At 43.2% G+C, this 13,982-nt stretch overlaps 1 protein-coding gene across 3 annotated transcripts in view; it reads left to right on the top strand.

Moving 5' to 3' along the window:
• The window catches only part of RCL1 (RNA terminal phosphate cyclase like 1), a 105,713-nt gene that overhangs the window by 41,735 nt on the left and 49,996 nt on the right, over window positions 1-13,982 (top strand). For 2 of the 3 annotated variants that reach the window (XM_052644863.1, XM_052644862.1), the window contains exons 6-8: window positions 1,716-1,841; window positions 5,770-5,926; window positions 9,742-9,845. In XM_052644863.1, coding sequence (XP_052500823.1) covers window positions 1,716-1,841; window positions 5,770-5,926; window positions 9,742-9,845 — 387 coding nt within the window. Of the gene's footprint in view, window positions 1-1,715; window positions 1,842-5,769; window positions 5,927-6,658; window positions 7,001-9,741; window positions 9,846-13,982 lie in introns of those variants that run through there. The other variant, XM_052644864.1, reaches the window with a different exon arrangement.

Below are 13,982 nucleotides of genomic sequence, written 5' to 3'. Positions count from 1 at the left end.
TTCCTGGTCCAAAGGGTATGAGACCTGGGACTGTTTGTCGAAGCTGCCTGTGGTCAAAAGTACGTTCTGAACAGAAGAGGTGGTGATGTAACTGGGCTGTGTGTGTGTGTGTGTGTATTGAAAAATCCCTCTTTACTCTTTCCTCATTTGGGGTTTGTCCTTTGAGTCAAGTCAAATATTTATCGAGTATTTCTGAGTACAAAAGTAGTGCATGAGAGACTTGTGAGGGATACAGAGGTAGAGCCCCTTTCGTTATGAAGCGTGCAGTGTTATCGGAGAGCAAGGACGGCCTGAGTGTGTATGAAGGGAGATGTGTGGTAAGTTCAAGTGCAGACCACAGTTGGGGCATCCTGGTTGATTTCAGGAGAGAGGGGAAACTCCAGGTTGGAAGAATGGAGGCAGGGAGATCAGGCTGAGGGATTTGGACGCTTCGGTTCATGGAGCTGGGGATGGTGGTGTTGGGTTGGGGATGAACCAAGCAGACTAGGGGTCTGATCTCAAGATCTGGGAGGGCCTGGAGTTACTGGGAGCTTCTCCCTCACACGTGGGAGCTGGATCTTTTGGTGAATGTCCAGCATGGGTTAGAAAGGGGAGCTTGATGCCAGTCAGGTTCTTTGTTTTTTGTTTCTACAGCTCAAATGAAAATTAAATGTGTTATTGACAGTAGTTTTTGAACAGTTGGGCTGGGCTGAGGAGACCACACACCTGGTTTTTCCTGAGGAACTTTGTGCCTGGGGTTTGGATCAGAGTAATGGGAAGATTGTGTGTTGTTACTTCTTCGTTTCTTTAGCCCCTCGTTCCACACGCACAGCCAGCCCCTAACCATACATCGGACATTGGAAGTGCTTAGTACATACTTATTTTTTATTTGGTTGGTTGATTTGGGGAGAACCAGTCTCTGTAATAAAGTTTAATTTGAGGCAGTAGTTTCCAGTTCCTCAAGCAGCACTCTTTTAATTTGAGTTGATTTGAGTTGCCAATATCTTTCCTTTCCTGTCTGAGGCTGTCCTGTTGTAAAAGTGCTAATTATCACTATTTGGACCATTAGGTAGCAGTTGCAAGGAGCCTGTATCATCCATAAATGGCATTGTAGGCACTTAAATAATTGAAAATAGGCTCTTAAGTTAAAAACCTGTTTAGAGCTATATAGATAGCCCCACTATGTTCTTTTACTAATGTTTTTTCTGCTTCTTTTGTCAGCATCCCATGGGGTGGATTGGATCACCCAGGGGCCCAGGTCAGTCCCAGTGGGGTATCTGTCCTGATCTTAGTTCTAAGAGAAAGACTTACGGATAACAGCAGTGGGGATGTTCAGAGAATACTTCAAAGGGAGTCTGGCTCATGCCATACAGGGGGGCAATTGCCTTTACTTGTTCCAGAATTGAGGTGAACCATTTCTAGGGGAAAGGGAATGGGTAGGCAATCTAGAGCAGTGGTTGGCAGCTTTTATTTTATACTTTCCAAGTGTCTATATTGTTTGGATGTTTTTCATCAAGGACTTTTTATAACAATACAAAAATTATATAATAAAAATGATAATGTAAAAATTGAGTTGTGACACTACAAAGTTAAGTAATTAAATACAGGTGGAGAATAGAATGAAATTAGAAGCATCATTTTGTTATGGCAGTACTACAAATATTTGCTAGCTTTATGACTGGCTTTTCTTTGCTGTGGAGTCCAAGCAGAATGACACCCTTAACTCCGAGCTGCAGGTATTCAGTACGTGTATCACCTCAGATGGCAAACCGGATTGTGGATTCTGCAAGGAGCATCCTCAACAAGTTTTTACCCGATATCTATATTTACACAGACCACATGAAAGGCATCAACTCTGGGAAGTAAGTGTCTGTGCATTTGGGGAGCCTAATTCAGCAGCCTCCCTAAGCATTTTTCATCCTCCTGGTCTCTGATTGAAGCTTAAGCTGCCAGCTCTGAGGTTGGGCAGCCAGAGGAAGAATGATTCACATTTTTTTTCCTTCTGACTTACTGCCATTGTCACCACCAAGTATATTCTGAGCACCTATCACATGGAAAGCATCACCGTGCCCAGTGCTGGGTGATGAGGGTTTGAAATACCAGCCTCAGGGAATTAAAACCCAGCTATTAATAAAAGTGCCTCCAGCTTTAAATCCCATCTGCACTCTGTTCCCACTAAAAAGTAAAGTAAACAAAGTTCTCCCATCCTGAGTAAATAACAATTTAGGGAAAAAAATCCTTTGTTGGTCTAAGTGCCAGTCGGCGCCTCTCTCCATCAAGGGGAATGACACCCTTGGAGCCAGAGAAACTTGTTATTGCAGATTTTAATTTGGTTTAGTTAGAGCCTTTGTGGAAAACCTCACATTAGAACATAAAAAGTTAATAATGATGATCTATGTAATGAAAATATCTGTTTTAGGCTTTTGTTATATATTTAGAAACCACTAATTTTTTATTATAAAAATGTTAAGCGTACAGAAAAGTTGGAAGGATAATACAGTGTACATTTGTGTATTTTTCTTACTTGTAGGTTGAGGTTATTTTGCCAAATTTGCTTTCCTTGTATGTGAGTTTTCTCTGTTTTTGTTGAGCCATTTTAGTGTGAATGACAGTACCTTTACACTCTGGACCTGAACTTTTCAGGTTGTGTCTTATAAAAGTAAAAACATTAGAGACTGACAATTGTGAGATGAGAAATCAGTTTTTTTCCTAAGTTGTACCACAATTCATCCTTTCATAGTCCTTCCTCTGAGCTTTCTTTAACCTCAGGAAAAGAAGGAAAGAGAGGGGAAAGAAGGGGGCGAGTGTGTTATGGGATCTCTGACCTTCATGAGGCCTAACTAAAAGATAAAGGAGATTTCACAAATGCAGTGGTGGCTCTTTGTCCAGAGCAACAGAGGAGGTGGTGTCAGAGCTTAGAGTTGGGAAAGGATTTGTGTGTGAAGCTGGCTGTTTCCTTGGGAATTGGAAAGGTCAGTGATGGTCCCAAACTTTTGGTGTATTGCTCAAATACCGTTGGTGGTGTCCTCATTCCTAACATGTGAGTGATAATGCCTATATCCCTAGGTTACTGTTACTGTAAAGATGAAAAGATCCCATATGTAAGCCCCTAATGCAATGCTGGGCACATAGTAGGTGCTGCAGAAATGGTAGCTGCTAATGCCGTTCTTGCCTTTTTCCTCCCTTCTTGGCTGCAGGTCTGGAATTATGTGTCAGCTGTTTTCTGGGGAGAGGGAATTACAAGGGATGGGGGAGGATAGGTGGTGCCAGCAGCTGTCTGAGTGGCCTGATCTCTGTGGTGCCTTGTCATCTGGCCTCTCACTCTACAAAGAAGCAGAGCAGACCAAAAGGCTGTGCTCCCAGCTAGAATGTGGCTTTTCATAATGCCATCATTGAGCAGCCAACCCTAGGGCTGCGCAAGGCCCATACTTGCGAATAATGAGTAGGAAGCTCACATGTGTATGGAGATGTAGGCATAATATAGCCTTGTCTTACAGGTAAAATTTACCTATAAAACCAATGCACGATGTTAAATTTGCATTCTGCTTTCTAAATAACAAGTTACGGTTGACAAACAGTGATCTTCCTTCTCCCTTATGAAATTATAGTCATGAGTAGGTATTTTCCTTTTCTAATTCAGTGAAGTGTCCTTGTAAGTTAAGCTCGCTGAACTCTGGGAGTGAGAGTCCTATGTGGCCATGCCCTGGGGCTTTGGGAGCCAGCAGTTCTTGGTGGCCTGTGTCAGTTCTTTGTCTGGTACACATTTGTCCAGCATGGTCCCATTTTGATTCCCAAAGTGACTTTTTGAAAAATCTAACCCTTTATCAATTAGAAAGTTTTGGAGCCCGTTATCTATAAACTGTACTGATGCCATCTTCAGTGAGGTCACTTGGTGATTAGCTGCTTTGTCAGCATAACTTGAAATAGGCCTGATAATATACATACCCCAAATTGGGGGGTGGGGGATGTTGGCATAACATGCATAGAGCATAATATGTTATCGTGTTGTTTTCTGTAAAACAAATATGATATCAGATGGAACAATCTTGATTAAATGTGAAGTTCATTGTAATAAGTACACATACCTGAAAAATTTCACACGGATGGAAAAGTTTGGAAGTGCTTAAGAACTACAAGTTAAGTGGGTTAGAGCGGTGATGGTGGCTTGTCTCCTGGCCCTTCCTCCCTCCGTTTTCTCCTTGTCATTTTGTGCCACTACCTCTGCTGATGAGCTGGGTGCCCCTGGTCAAGTGAGTCATAGGCATCTTGAGATTGTTCTTTAAATGTCCCATGATGATGCTGGGAAGTACAGTGTTAGATTGTTGAGTGTGACTCAAAGTGCCCTGGAACCTGTGTTCTCACTGCTCCCTCTTCCCTTGGCAGGTGTTATTAACCCTTGGCTGCATAGACAATCAATTTTTTTTTTTTTTTTTAAGAAATTAAGGACCAACCAGTATAGTTCCCCCTTGTTGTGAGCTCATATAGTACATTATTAGTTTTACATGTAGTTTTTCTGAAACAAGTATTTTGGCTAGTTTTGTGCTAGATGCATAGAAGGTGCTTCATGAACATGTATGTTGAATTGTGTTAAAGGAGGCAGGGCTGTATCGTGCTTGCATGTGGAGTGTACTGCTGGGAGCTGTATATAGCTAACCCTGGAACAGCGCTTGGATTAGGAGTGCTGAACTTCCCTGTCCTCGAAACCAGCAGTCAGCTCTCCATCTTTGGTAACTTTGTATCTGGGGTTCGTATTTAGTGAAAAAAGATCTGTGTCACTGGACCTGAGCAGTTCAAACCTGTGTTATTCAAGGATCAATTACATTTGTTTAAAAGGGACTGAGCAAGGTAGATGTGAGGGGTCACGTTTAGAAGTTTTGTGGGGAGATGCTTGTGTTTATTATTGTCAACTGATTTTGTTTTACATCAAACTGGTTGTCACTAAGCCTCACGAGAGCAGGGGCCTGTGTGTGCCCCAGTTCCTGGGTATGTGGAAACTTTCTCCTAAATGTTTTTTGTGTGCATGAATGCACAAGGCATTTGTGGTCCTGGACTGGTAAGGGTGTTAGGTTCTGGCTGCTGGTGGTCAAAACACCTGGGCAAGAATATGGTACTGGTTTCTGGATTATATTCCTTGAATTCTGAGTTAGCGATGTCCCGTGGGGACAAAGGCATAAAGGTGTAGCTTCTCTAGGCCCTTTCTCCTTGCGTGGTCTTTATCGCTACGGAGCAACAACTTGCTGTTTCTCAAGAAGAGCTGTAATCAGGTGCTCCCCAGGCTACTTACATTTCTGGAGTGGTTGAGTGAGGGCCAAGCAAGTGGAGAACTTGTGTGGTCTTTGGCTTCTGGAACACCTATGTTTGAAGTGCATATCAGTCTCTTTCTGGCCATGTGGACTTGATGCTGGTTGCTTGATTTGTCCATTTCCTCAGTTCTAAGGTGGGATGGTAATATTTACTCTGCAGAGTCATGTCAAGCCCCGAGCTCAGAAACTGGCTGAGAGTAGAACTCAATATCTGGTAGCTGTTAGGGTGGCTGTACACGTGGAGTGTTACAAACTCTCACAGTGTACGGTGTTGGGGAAGGGAGGGCTGAAAGGGAAAGCAGTGGTTTTGCCATGTGTGTGCCCTCACTGAGTCATGTGTATTCCCAGTGTGAGCTGCTAGGAACTCTAATAAGGCCTAATATAACCAGACAGAGTGCCATCAAAAGGATGTTTGTCTTCTCTTTTGACTGGTGAATGCAAACCCTGCTTCATACGCTACTCAGTGTCTGTGCCTTTGAACCTCCAGGTCTCCAGGCTTTGGGCTGTCCCTGGTTGCCGAGACCACCAATGGCACTTTTCTCAGTGCTGAGCTGGCTTCCAACCCCCAGGGCCAGGGCGCAGCGATGCTGCCCGAAGATCTCGGCAGGAACTGCGCCAGGCTGCTGCTCGAAGAGATCTACCGGGTATGTCCTCAGCTTCTGCAGGTCCGGGAGAGGAGCACCTGGAAGCAGTTCCCATGTTTCTTCATTAGCAACTTTCTTTCTCTTTTAAGGGCTTCAGTCAAGGAGTTAACCTCTTCCTACCCTTTAGACAGTTCAGCATTAACTAACTTAGTGGGTTAGCTAACTAGTCAGTGACTGCGGAGCCTGGTGGGCTGCCATCTATGGGGTCGCACAGAGTTGGACACAACTAAAGCGACTTAGCAGCAGCAGCAGCAGTGAGCAGAGACTCAGCCCCATTGGTTTGATACAAACAGCAGGTAAGTTTTAATGATCAGGAGGGCAGAGAGCTAGAACAGAGTCATGCACGAGGGAGGGGATAAGAAATGAAGCAGGTTAGGCAGCGACTGGCCAACTGAAGGGCACACACTGCCCTGCCCAGAGCAGGGACCTTCTCTCAGCCCCCTAGTCGTTGCCACGGCATGGGTGAGGGCTCGTTCTTCTCAGATTTTTCAAGAGAAACTGGAAAGCTGGATTTGTATGTGACAGTTAATTCAGATAAAAAACAGCATAATAGGCTCAACTTTGCACAGTGTTTGGGAGCGTTGACGACTGTCTAAGGAAGGCAGGCCTGTGTCAGAGCACAGTAGGGGCTTGGGAAGGTGAGACAAAGAAAAGGTGACAGGATGCTGAAGACAAGCCTGCACCGCTGGTCATTTTGCTTAGACATTCATCAACGCTCCTGTCTCTTTCCAGTGGACCTGGGGGAAGTGGATGTATCTCATTACAGAACAGCCCAGTGGGAGCCCACAGGCACAGCTGGAATGTGGGTTTTATATCTCCATAAATGGCAGATTATAAGCCTCAGGGTGAAAGCACAGTCTACCAGTCCATAAGACAGAAAACATGCAATCTGGATTAGGTTATTATTATTTTTTTCTTTACTCTAGTTAAATTCTACCTTAAGCCATTTAATTGTGGCTGGACTGCATTTTTTTGTTTTAAATCATTAAGAAAACTTCTTTTGTGTGGGTCTGTGATCTTTAATTGCTAAAAAGGATCAAGATGCTTCTTGTTTTTATAATAATTCTTTGTAAGTCTGTGATGTGACATGGTTTAAATAAGTAATAAAAATCCATCTCCTTTGGTACCATTTATTTTTACCGAAGTTTTAATCCTCTGATCTAATTCTTGTTCCATTTATGTCTCATTAGTTACCAAGCCCTCTTGATTCCATTCCAGACTTTCTGGAACTACCCTAGCCTTTCCATCTCTCTGGCACCATCTACTACCCTCTTCCCTTCCACACCAACCTCCTCTGATCAGACGTACTGGCTTTCCCTTCTTGCAGAGAGGAAATCCTTTCCACATTCTCTCCAACATCCTCTTCAGTCTAAGTCTCCTGCCCTAAAACAGTGATCTGATCTTGTTACTCCTGTGCTCAGAGACCTTCACCAGCTTCTCACTTTCCCAGGATAAAATCAAAACCCTTGACCCAGTGAGAAAAGCCCTGCCTTAGCCTCCCTGCTCCTCCTTGTCCCTGCAGTTTCACATAGTTCTCCTCAGAGAGCACTCAGCCACTTTCAGGCTGGCCTCCTGGCTGTTCCTCACTGGCCCTGGGTCATATTTTCCCCCATCCTCCTGTTCTTCTTCCCTCTCCAAATCCTGCTCATCACTCCAGGGCCAGCTCAAATCCCCACCTCCACAAAGCCTCTCTCTGGTGCTGGGCGAATGACTACCCCTACCCCACCACCTTGGCAGTCCTGGTGCCCTCAACAGCATAGCTTCATCTTCACCTTGAACTGTTACTGGTTCCTGCTCATATCTCATCTTTATAGTGAGACTGAAGCTACTTGGCATAAGGATTGTATCTTCTGCTTTTGGAGTGGCCCCACCACTCCCTCCATGGTGTCCTGTACACAGACCCTAATGTATTTATTGCAGTGAAGTGTTGGTTCAGCACATAATAAAAATCAGTTGAGGGACTTCCCTAGAGGCCTAGTGGATAAGAATCTGCCTGCCAGTGCAGGGGACACGGTTTCGATCCCTGGTCCAGGAAGAACCCACGTGCCTTGGAATAACTAAGCCCATGTGCCACAAGTACTGAGCCTGTGCTCTAGAAACTGCTCCCTCAACAAGAGAAGCCACTCCAGTGAGAAGCCCTCACACCACAAGGAAGAGAAGCCCCGGCTAGCTGCAACTACAGAAAGCCTGCACAAACGGCAGTGAAGACACAGTGCCGCCAAAAATAAATAAATTAGTAAAATAAATAAAAATCAGTTGAGAATGGCAGAATAGCACTATAGTGATAGAAAGCAGAGACTAAAGAGAACAGTTTTAATTTTATGAAACGAGTGAGTTCTGTAAAACAGAAATAGTGTTGTTGGTCCATATATTCTCCATGGGGTCAGGTTTTCTTTTTAGATGGAAATATATGTGCTATAACTCTTGTTCTAAAATTTGCTAAAGGAGATAAATATTGTCCTTTATCAACTCAGGTAGATTTAAGAAGAGCAGATTTTCATAAAGCCTGGCTGGAGGATCCACTTCCTGATTTTCTTACTCCATTGTAGGAAGTCTTAATGGCAGAGAATGAGTGTCTGCATCGGGGAATTGACTTACTTCCTACCCTGCACACATTGGAAAAGGAGAGAGCTGTGCTCACATAAGCAGCAGTAGGCGACCACCTAACCTGTTCAAAGTCTGGGAGATTCTAGCCTTGAACAATGATGTGTCATGGTGAAAAACTAGATTTCTTGTGATGTGTGCAAAATAAGTTGATGTCATCCTGCTTTCACTATTTACAATGCAAGTTTAAACTGTTTTAGGAACCAGGGAAGTTGTCCAGTGGCTAAGACTCCATCCTCCCAACACGAGGGGCCCAGGTTCAATCCCTAGCAGAGAACTAGAGCCCATGAGCTGCAACTAAGGATCCCACATGCTGCAACTAAGGCCCAGTGCAGCCGAATAAACGAGTAAATAGAGCTATCGAACTGACTAAAGAAATTGCTTTAAATAGAGTTATCCCAGAAAGAATGATCTGAAGTAAAGACATTGTTTAACGCACAAATGGAAACAGCAGGAATGCGCACATCAAGTGTAAGGATGGCTAAAGTGGTTGAGAAATTCAAGAATGAAAAAAGAAAGGCAGCCAAAGCAGTTGTACTTCAGGAGAAATTTTTGAAAAGAATTCTGTTCTGCTTCTTGATTTGAAGGAACAGGGAAAATGAAAGATAATGCATAAATACTAAGAGTGGAGGGATTGGATTTGGGAGGTTCTCCAGTTCTAAGGCACACAGGAAGAGCTGAAGCGGGGAATCTAACGGGACATGGCATGGAGTTTCTGAATGTAATTGAATAAGTGTTTCAGGTAAGACCTTTGAAAGGGAAGGGTCCTTTCATGTCAGATTAGCTGTGGTGCTCTCTGAAAGATATTAATGAGTAAAAACGTAATTCACTTAACCTGTGTTAATTACCTGTGCTTCGCCTATAAATGATTTTGCCTTTTTGCTTATATGTCCTGCTATGGGTTTAATTACAAAGGGAAAGTTTCATTTTTCCTTAGATATACCTCAGTGAACTTTAATGTCTATTGATTCTGATAGTCTCAACTCTTAAAATTATTTTGATTAACTGTTAGTTTAACCCCCTACAGTTGTTAATATGAGGATAACTCTTTAAAAAACCCTTACTCAGTTTTATTATTGCTTGAACTTTGCAGCTTGCTCTTCTGTGTGTCTGCTCTGGGCATCTGTGTCTTTTTTTTCCTCCCTCTGTTTGATTGATTTTCCATTATCTGATTGGTACAATATTAATCTTTAAAGTGTTTTTATTTACAGGGTGGATGCGTGGACTCGACCAACCAGAGCCTGGCTCTATTACTCATGACCCTTGGACAGCAGGATGTTTCCAAAGTCCTGCTCGGACCACTCTCTCCCTACACGTGAGTTGTTTTCTTTCAGCCTCCTTATGCTGTCCACTTCTTTTCCCTGATAGCTCAGTTCGTAAAGAATCTGCCTGCAATGTGGGAGACCCCAGTTCTATTCCTGGGTCAGGAAGATCCCCCTGGAGAAGGAATAGGCTACCCACTCCAGTTTCTTAGGCTTCCCTTGTGGCTCAGCTGGTAAAGAATCCGCCTGCAATGCGGGAGATCTGGATTCATTCCCTGGGTTGGGAAGATCCCCTGGAGAAGGGAAAGGCTACCTACTCCGGTATTCTGGTCTGGAGAATTCCATGGACAGTCGCAAAGAGTTGGACATGACTGAGCGACTTTCACTTCACTTCTGTGCTCCAGTTGCACAAAACCACGAACGTGTTATACTGAACACTGTCCTGTGGACACTTGATTGTACTGATCCATAAATGAGCTGGAGGTTGTCATTTTCATCTGGTGTCTCAAGGATTCGGCCTTCTTTTCTTTCCTGTAGTTTCGTCCTGTCCATCTGTCACTCCCATGTCCTTAAAGCTGTGTGATAAGTATTTGACAGTTCTGTCTGTGCTTTAGACCTTATTTCCATTTTGGAGGTATACTATTATATATAGCTTGGGTGGTGTTGTTAATTTTTATTTTATTTATTTATTTAGTTTTTTGAAACAATGATAGACTTTATTTTTCTGGGCTCCAAAATCACTGCAGATGGTGACTGCAGTCATGAAATTATTATTATTATTTTTTAATTTTTTTATTTTAATTGGAGGTTAATTACTTTACAATATGGTATTGGTTTTGCCATACATCAACATTCCTCTTTTCTCTAACTATAGGAAAAAGGACTGCCTTTTTGTTCAAAAGACAAAGTTCATAGTAATACCACTGGACTAGGAGGGAAATGCAGAAGTGAGTTTGAGGCCAAGGGGTTGTTATCAGAAGTTGACTGCTGGGTTATTAAAGTAGGCGATCCAAAAAGAGCAGATCCTCAGAAGGCTTGAATTCTAAGCAGCACAGTGAAAAAAGCATTACTGAAAGTAAGTGAGGTTGCTGTGAACAGCCCCTCTGAGCACTGATATCTCTGTACATGTGTCTGTGTACTTGAAGATCGTTCTGTAGCCACCTATGGGTGGGTAGCTTGGGAGGAGTGGGCCTTGGGTGCAAGGGAATATTCAGGTAGATATGAGACTGAACTGTCCTTTTTCGGTTATCATGGTACCGATGCTGTATATCTGAAAGGTACAGTACTGTGATAACTGAAGAATGGTGGTGCCATCACATTGAGAAAGGGCGTGCACTGCAGAGGGGCTGGTGCGCCACTGGACCATCGTGTTGTGGGCAGAGACCAGAAGATTCTTCTGGAGGCTTTTTTTTTCCCTGTAAGTTGATGGTGGAAGGCTCTCTGAAACAAGGAAATGGAAGAGAATACATTCTGTTAGCAGTGTGGAAAGACAGATAAGCCGGAAACTGGTGAGGACCACATTATCTCCTGATAACTTGTGTAAAGTAAATGTTTCACAGGACAGGAAATCTGAAATTGACTAATCCTAAATGACATGGTGACATGAGGAATCAACATTGCTGAGAGAGACTTTACAGTTAGCACAGCACCCTAAGTGCAGAGATTGGCTTTCCGGTGATGGTTTGCTGGAAGTGACTGGCAGCTGTGTGACCACCACAGCCCACTCCAGCTTCTTAGCCAGTCTCATCGCTGCTGCTTTCCCAGCCTTGGTTTCGGGGCCTGGCCGCTCACCCAGCCTGAGGCAGCGTCTAGAAATGTGTGTGGTCATGGGGCATGGGGTTTGGCAGAACATTATGTGAAAAATGGAATGTATATTTTTATTTTTCCTTGACACTTTTTTTTTCCTCTCGCTTTTAGAGTTTTATTTTTTTCAGTTTGCTACAGAGCCTTGTATAGTCTTTTTAAGTCAGCAAACTCTGTGGAGATGGTGAAGATGTGACTGGACATTTTTTAAAGTTCCTGTGTCCTTGACACGCTCCCTCACTAAACATTAATTGCAGTGTCTTGTCTTCCAGAAACCTTGCCTAAAATTACACATCTCCTGGAAAACAAAGTAGTCTGCTCTGAATGGAGCTTTACAGAAGTGGGACAAATTGCAAAATTTTGTGTTTTGAGCCTTGGGGCTGGAGCTCGCAGGACATGTTCCTCTGAGTTACCCGCCTCCCAGGGCCTCCTGCAAGAGGAGTGGCCAGGGGCTTGGAAAGGGCAGCCTCTCATCTTTCAGTAAACTAGCATGAGGTGGTGGTGGGAGGGGGTGTTTTTTTGAAAACTGTTTCTATTTGGGGCCCTTCTTCCCTTAATCATCATGGAAAGCTCCAGAAGCCCAAAGTGATGCAGGGAAAAGGTGGGAAGAAATACATGAGCTGCAGGGCAGACAAAGTTATCATCACCTGTTTACATACAGGCATTACTTACATTATGTTAATGGTGAAAAGGATAGAATCCACTGTCAGGTAGATGGCTTGAGGGGACAGCTTATCCTAGTTGGATTCAGGAACTTTGGAGACCAAACTATCACACTTATTTTTATGTGAGGTTAAAATAGTAAAAATCTGCTTTCTGAAACCTCAGATTTCTAAAGAAAATCAGAAGCAAGATCCTCCTTGGTTTAAAGAAATGTATTTCTTCTGGCAGTTTTCACATTTTGATTTGTATAAATAATTTTAAAAATGTATTTACAGAGCACTGGGATTAGGCAGGATAGTTTTTTTCTAGCAGTGTTGCTTTCAAAAACCCTTTCTGGAAAATAAGGGTCCCTTGTTTTTCTACTTTCATCTTTTCTCTTATTGCAGGATGTGACTGGTAATGATTTTCTGTGTTACTTGAGAAAGTAAGTCAATAGGTATGAAATTCTTTGGGAAAGCCAGAGATTTTTTTTTTCCCCCAGTAAAATGAAATAGTATTGGATGACATGGTGGTAATGTGAAGAATCTTATTTCTTTTCAGTTTGTGGAGTTCTGGGTGGTTTACAATTGGTAATGGTGATTCTACATTCCCTTCAAAAAGCTTAGTTTTACAGTTTAGGGACAGTTTGTACTTCATTTAAAATTATGGTTACATATCAATGAGCGTCTTAATTAGCGCTTTTAGAAAATGTTTATGATCGGAAACTGCAGTGACCACAGTTCTCTGTGTTCTTCCAGTGCACTGGTATTGGAGCCCAGCCTATCTGGATTTCAGTTCTGGCTGTACCTTGCAGCACTGGGAGACTGTGGACAAGGTCCTTGGCATCTCTGAGCCTCAGTCTCATCCATAGAGATAGTCATTGGTCCTGAAGTCATGGGCTTGTGGAGGTGGAGTGAGGCTTTTAGACGAGATTGGGCACTTAGCACTCCAAACAGCATGCCTGGTGAAGCTCCATCAGTGGTTGACGCACAGGAAAGTCCAGTCTCCTGTTTAGGTTATTTTGAACGCCAGGAGTTGCTTTGGGTGATCTCAGGCCTGAAGTCAGCTATAAATTGTCTATCTCTAGATCTGTGTCCACTAATTTTTAAAATGTATGACTTAGCTTCCTTCAGTCACATTAATAAACAGATTACACATATTTTACTTACTATTCCCAAGAATTCTGTAAGTTTATTTAACAACATTTACCAGGTGTTGTTTTACGTGCTTTACAAATACGACCTCATTCAGGTTTCATGATAATCCCACAAGGGTTTAGATAAAGACAGGTACTGTTGCACACTCTATTTTACAAGTGAGGGGATTGAGACACAGAGAGGTTGAGTCACATGCCCAGGGTCACTCACACAGTCAGCAACTGAGGTTTTTGAACTCTGACGTCCTGTCCCTGACCCACTGTGCTCTTCAGTAGAGCTAGGATTCATACATGTTATTGGACTCCAGGTACCTCCCTGCCTGGGCAAATGTGCCATGCTATATCTTCTCAGAGTCCTTGTTTCAAATTGTCATAAGATAATTTCCTTCTGTCTTTCTTTGGAAGTCTAAAGTAAACCATGTCACTTTGTTTTATGCCAGTTTTAATAATTGACGTCCTTATACTATTTTTGAAGTGCTGAGGAGTGAGAGCTCAGTGTCCTTTTCAGACGCTGACTAATGGGCGTCGTTGGCTCACCCAGCATGTAGCACAGCGATGTGAGGATCAAGGCAAGTGATGCACAGGAGTA

This window comes from Budorcas taxicolor, chromosome 8 (genome assembly GCF_023091745.1).
Source record: "Budorcas taxicolor isolate Tak-1 chromosome 8, Takin1.1, whole genome shotgun sequence".
Lineage (NCBI taxonomy): Eukaryota > Metazoa > Chordata > Mammalia > Artiodactyla > Bovidae > Budorcas > Budorcas taxicolor.
The sequence above is the reverse complement of the archived record's forward strand: the minus strand, read 5'-3'. Positions and strand labels throughout refer to the sequence as shown.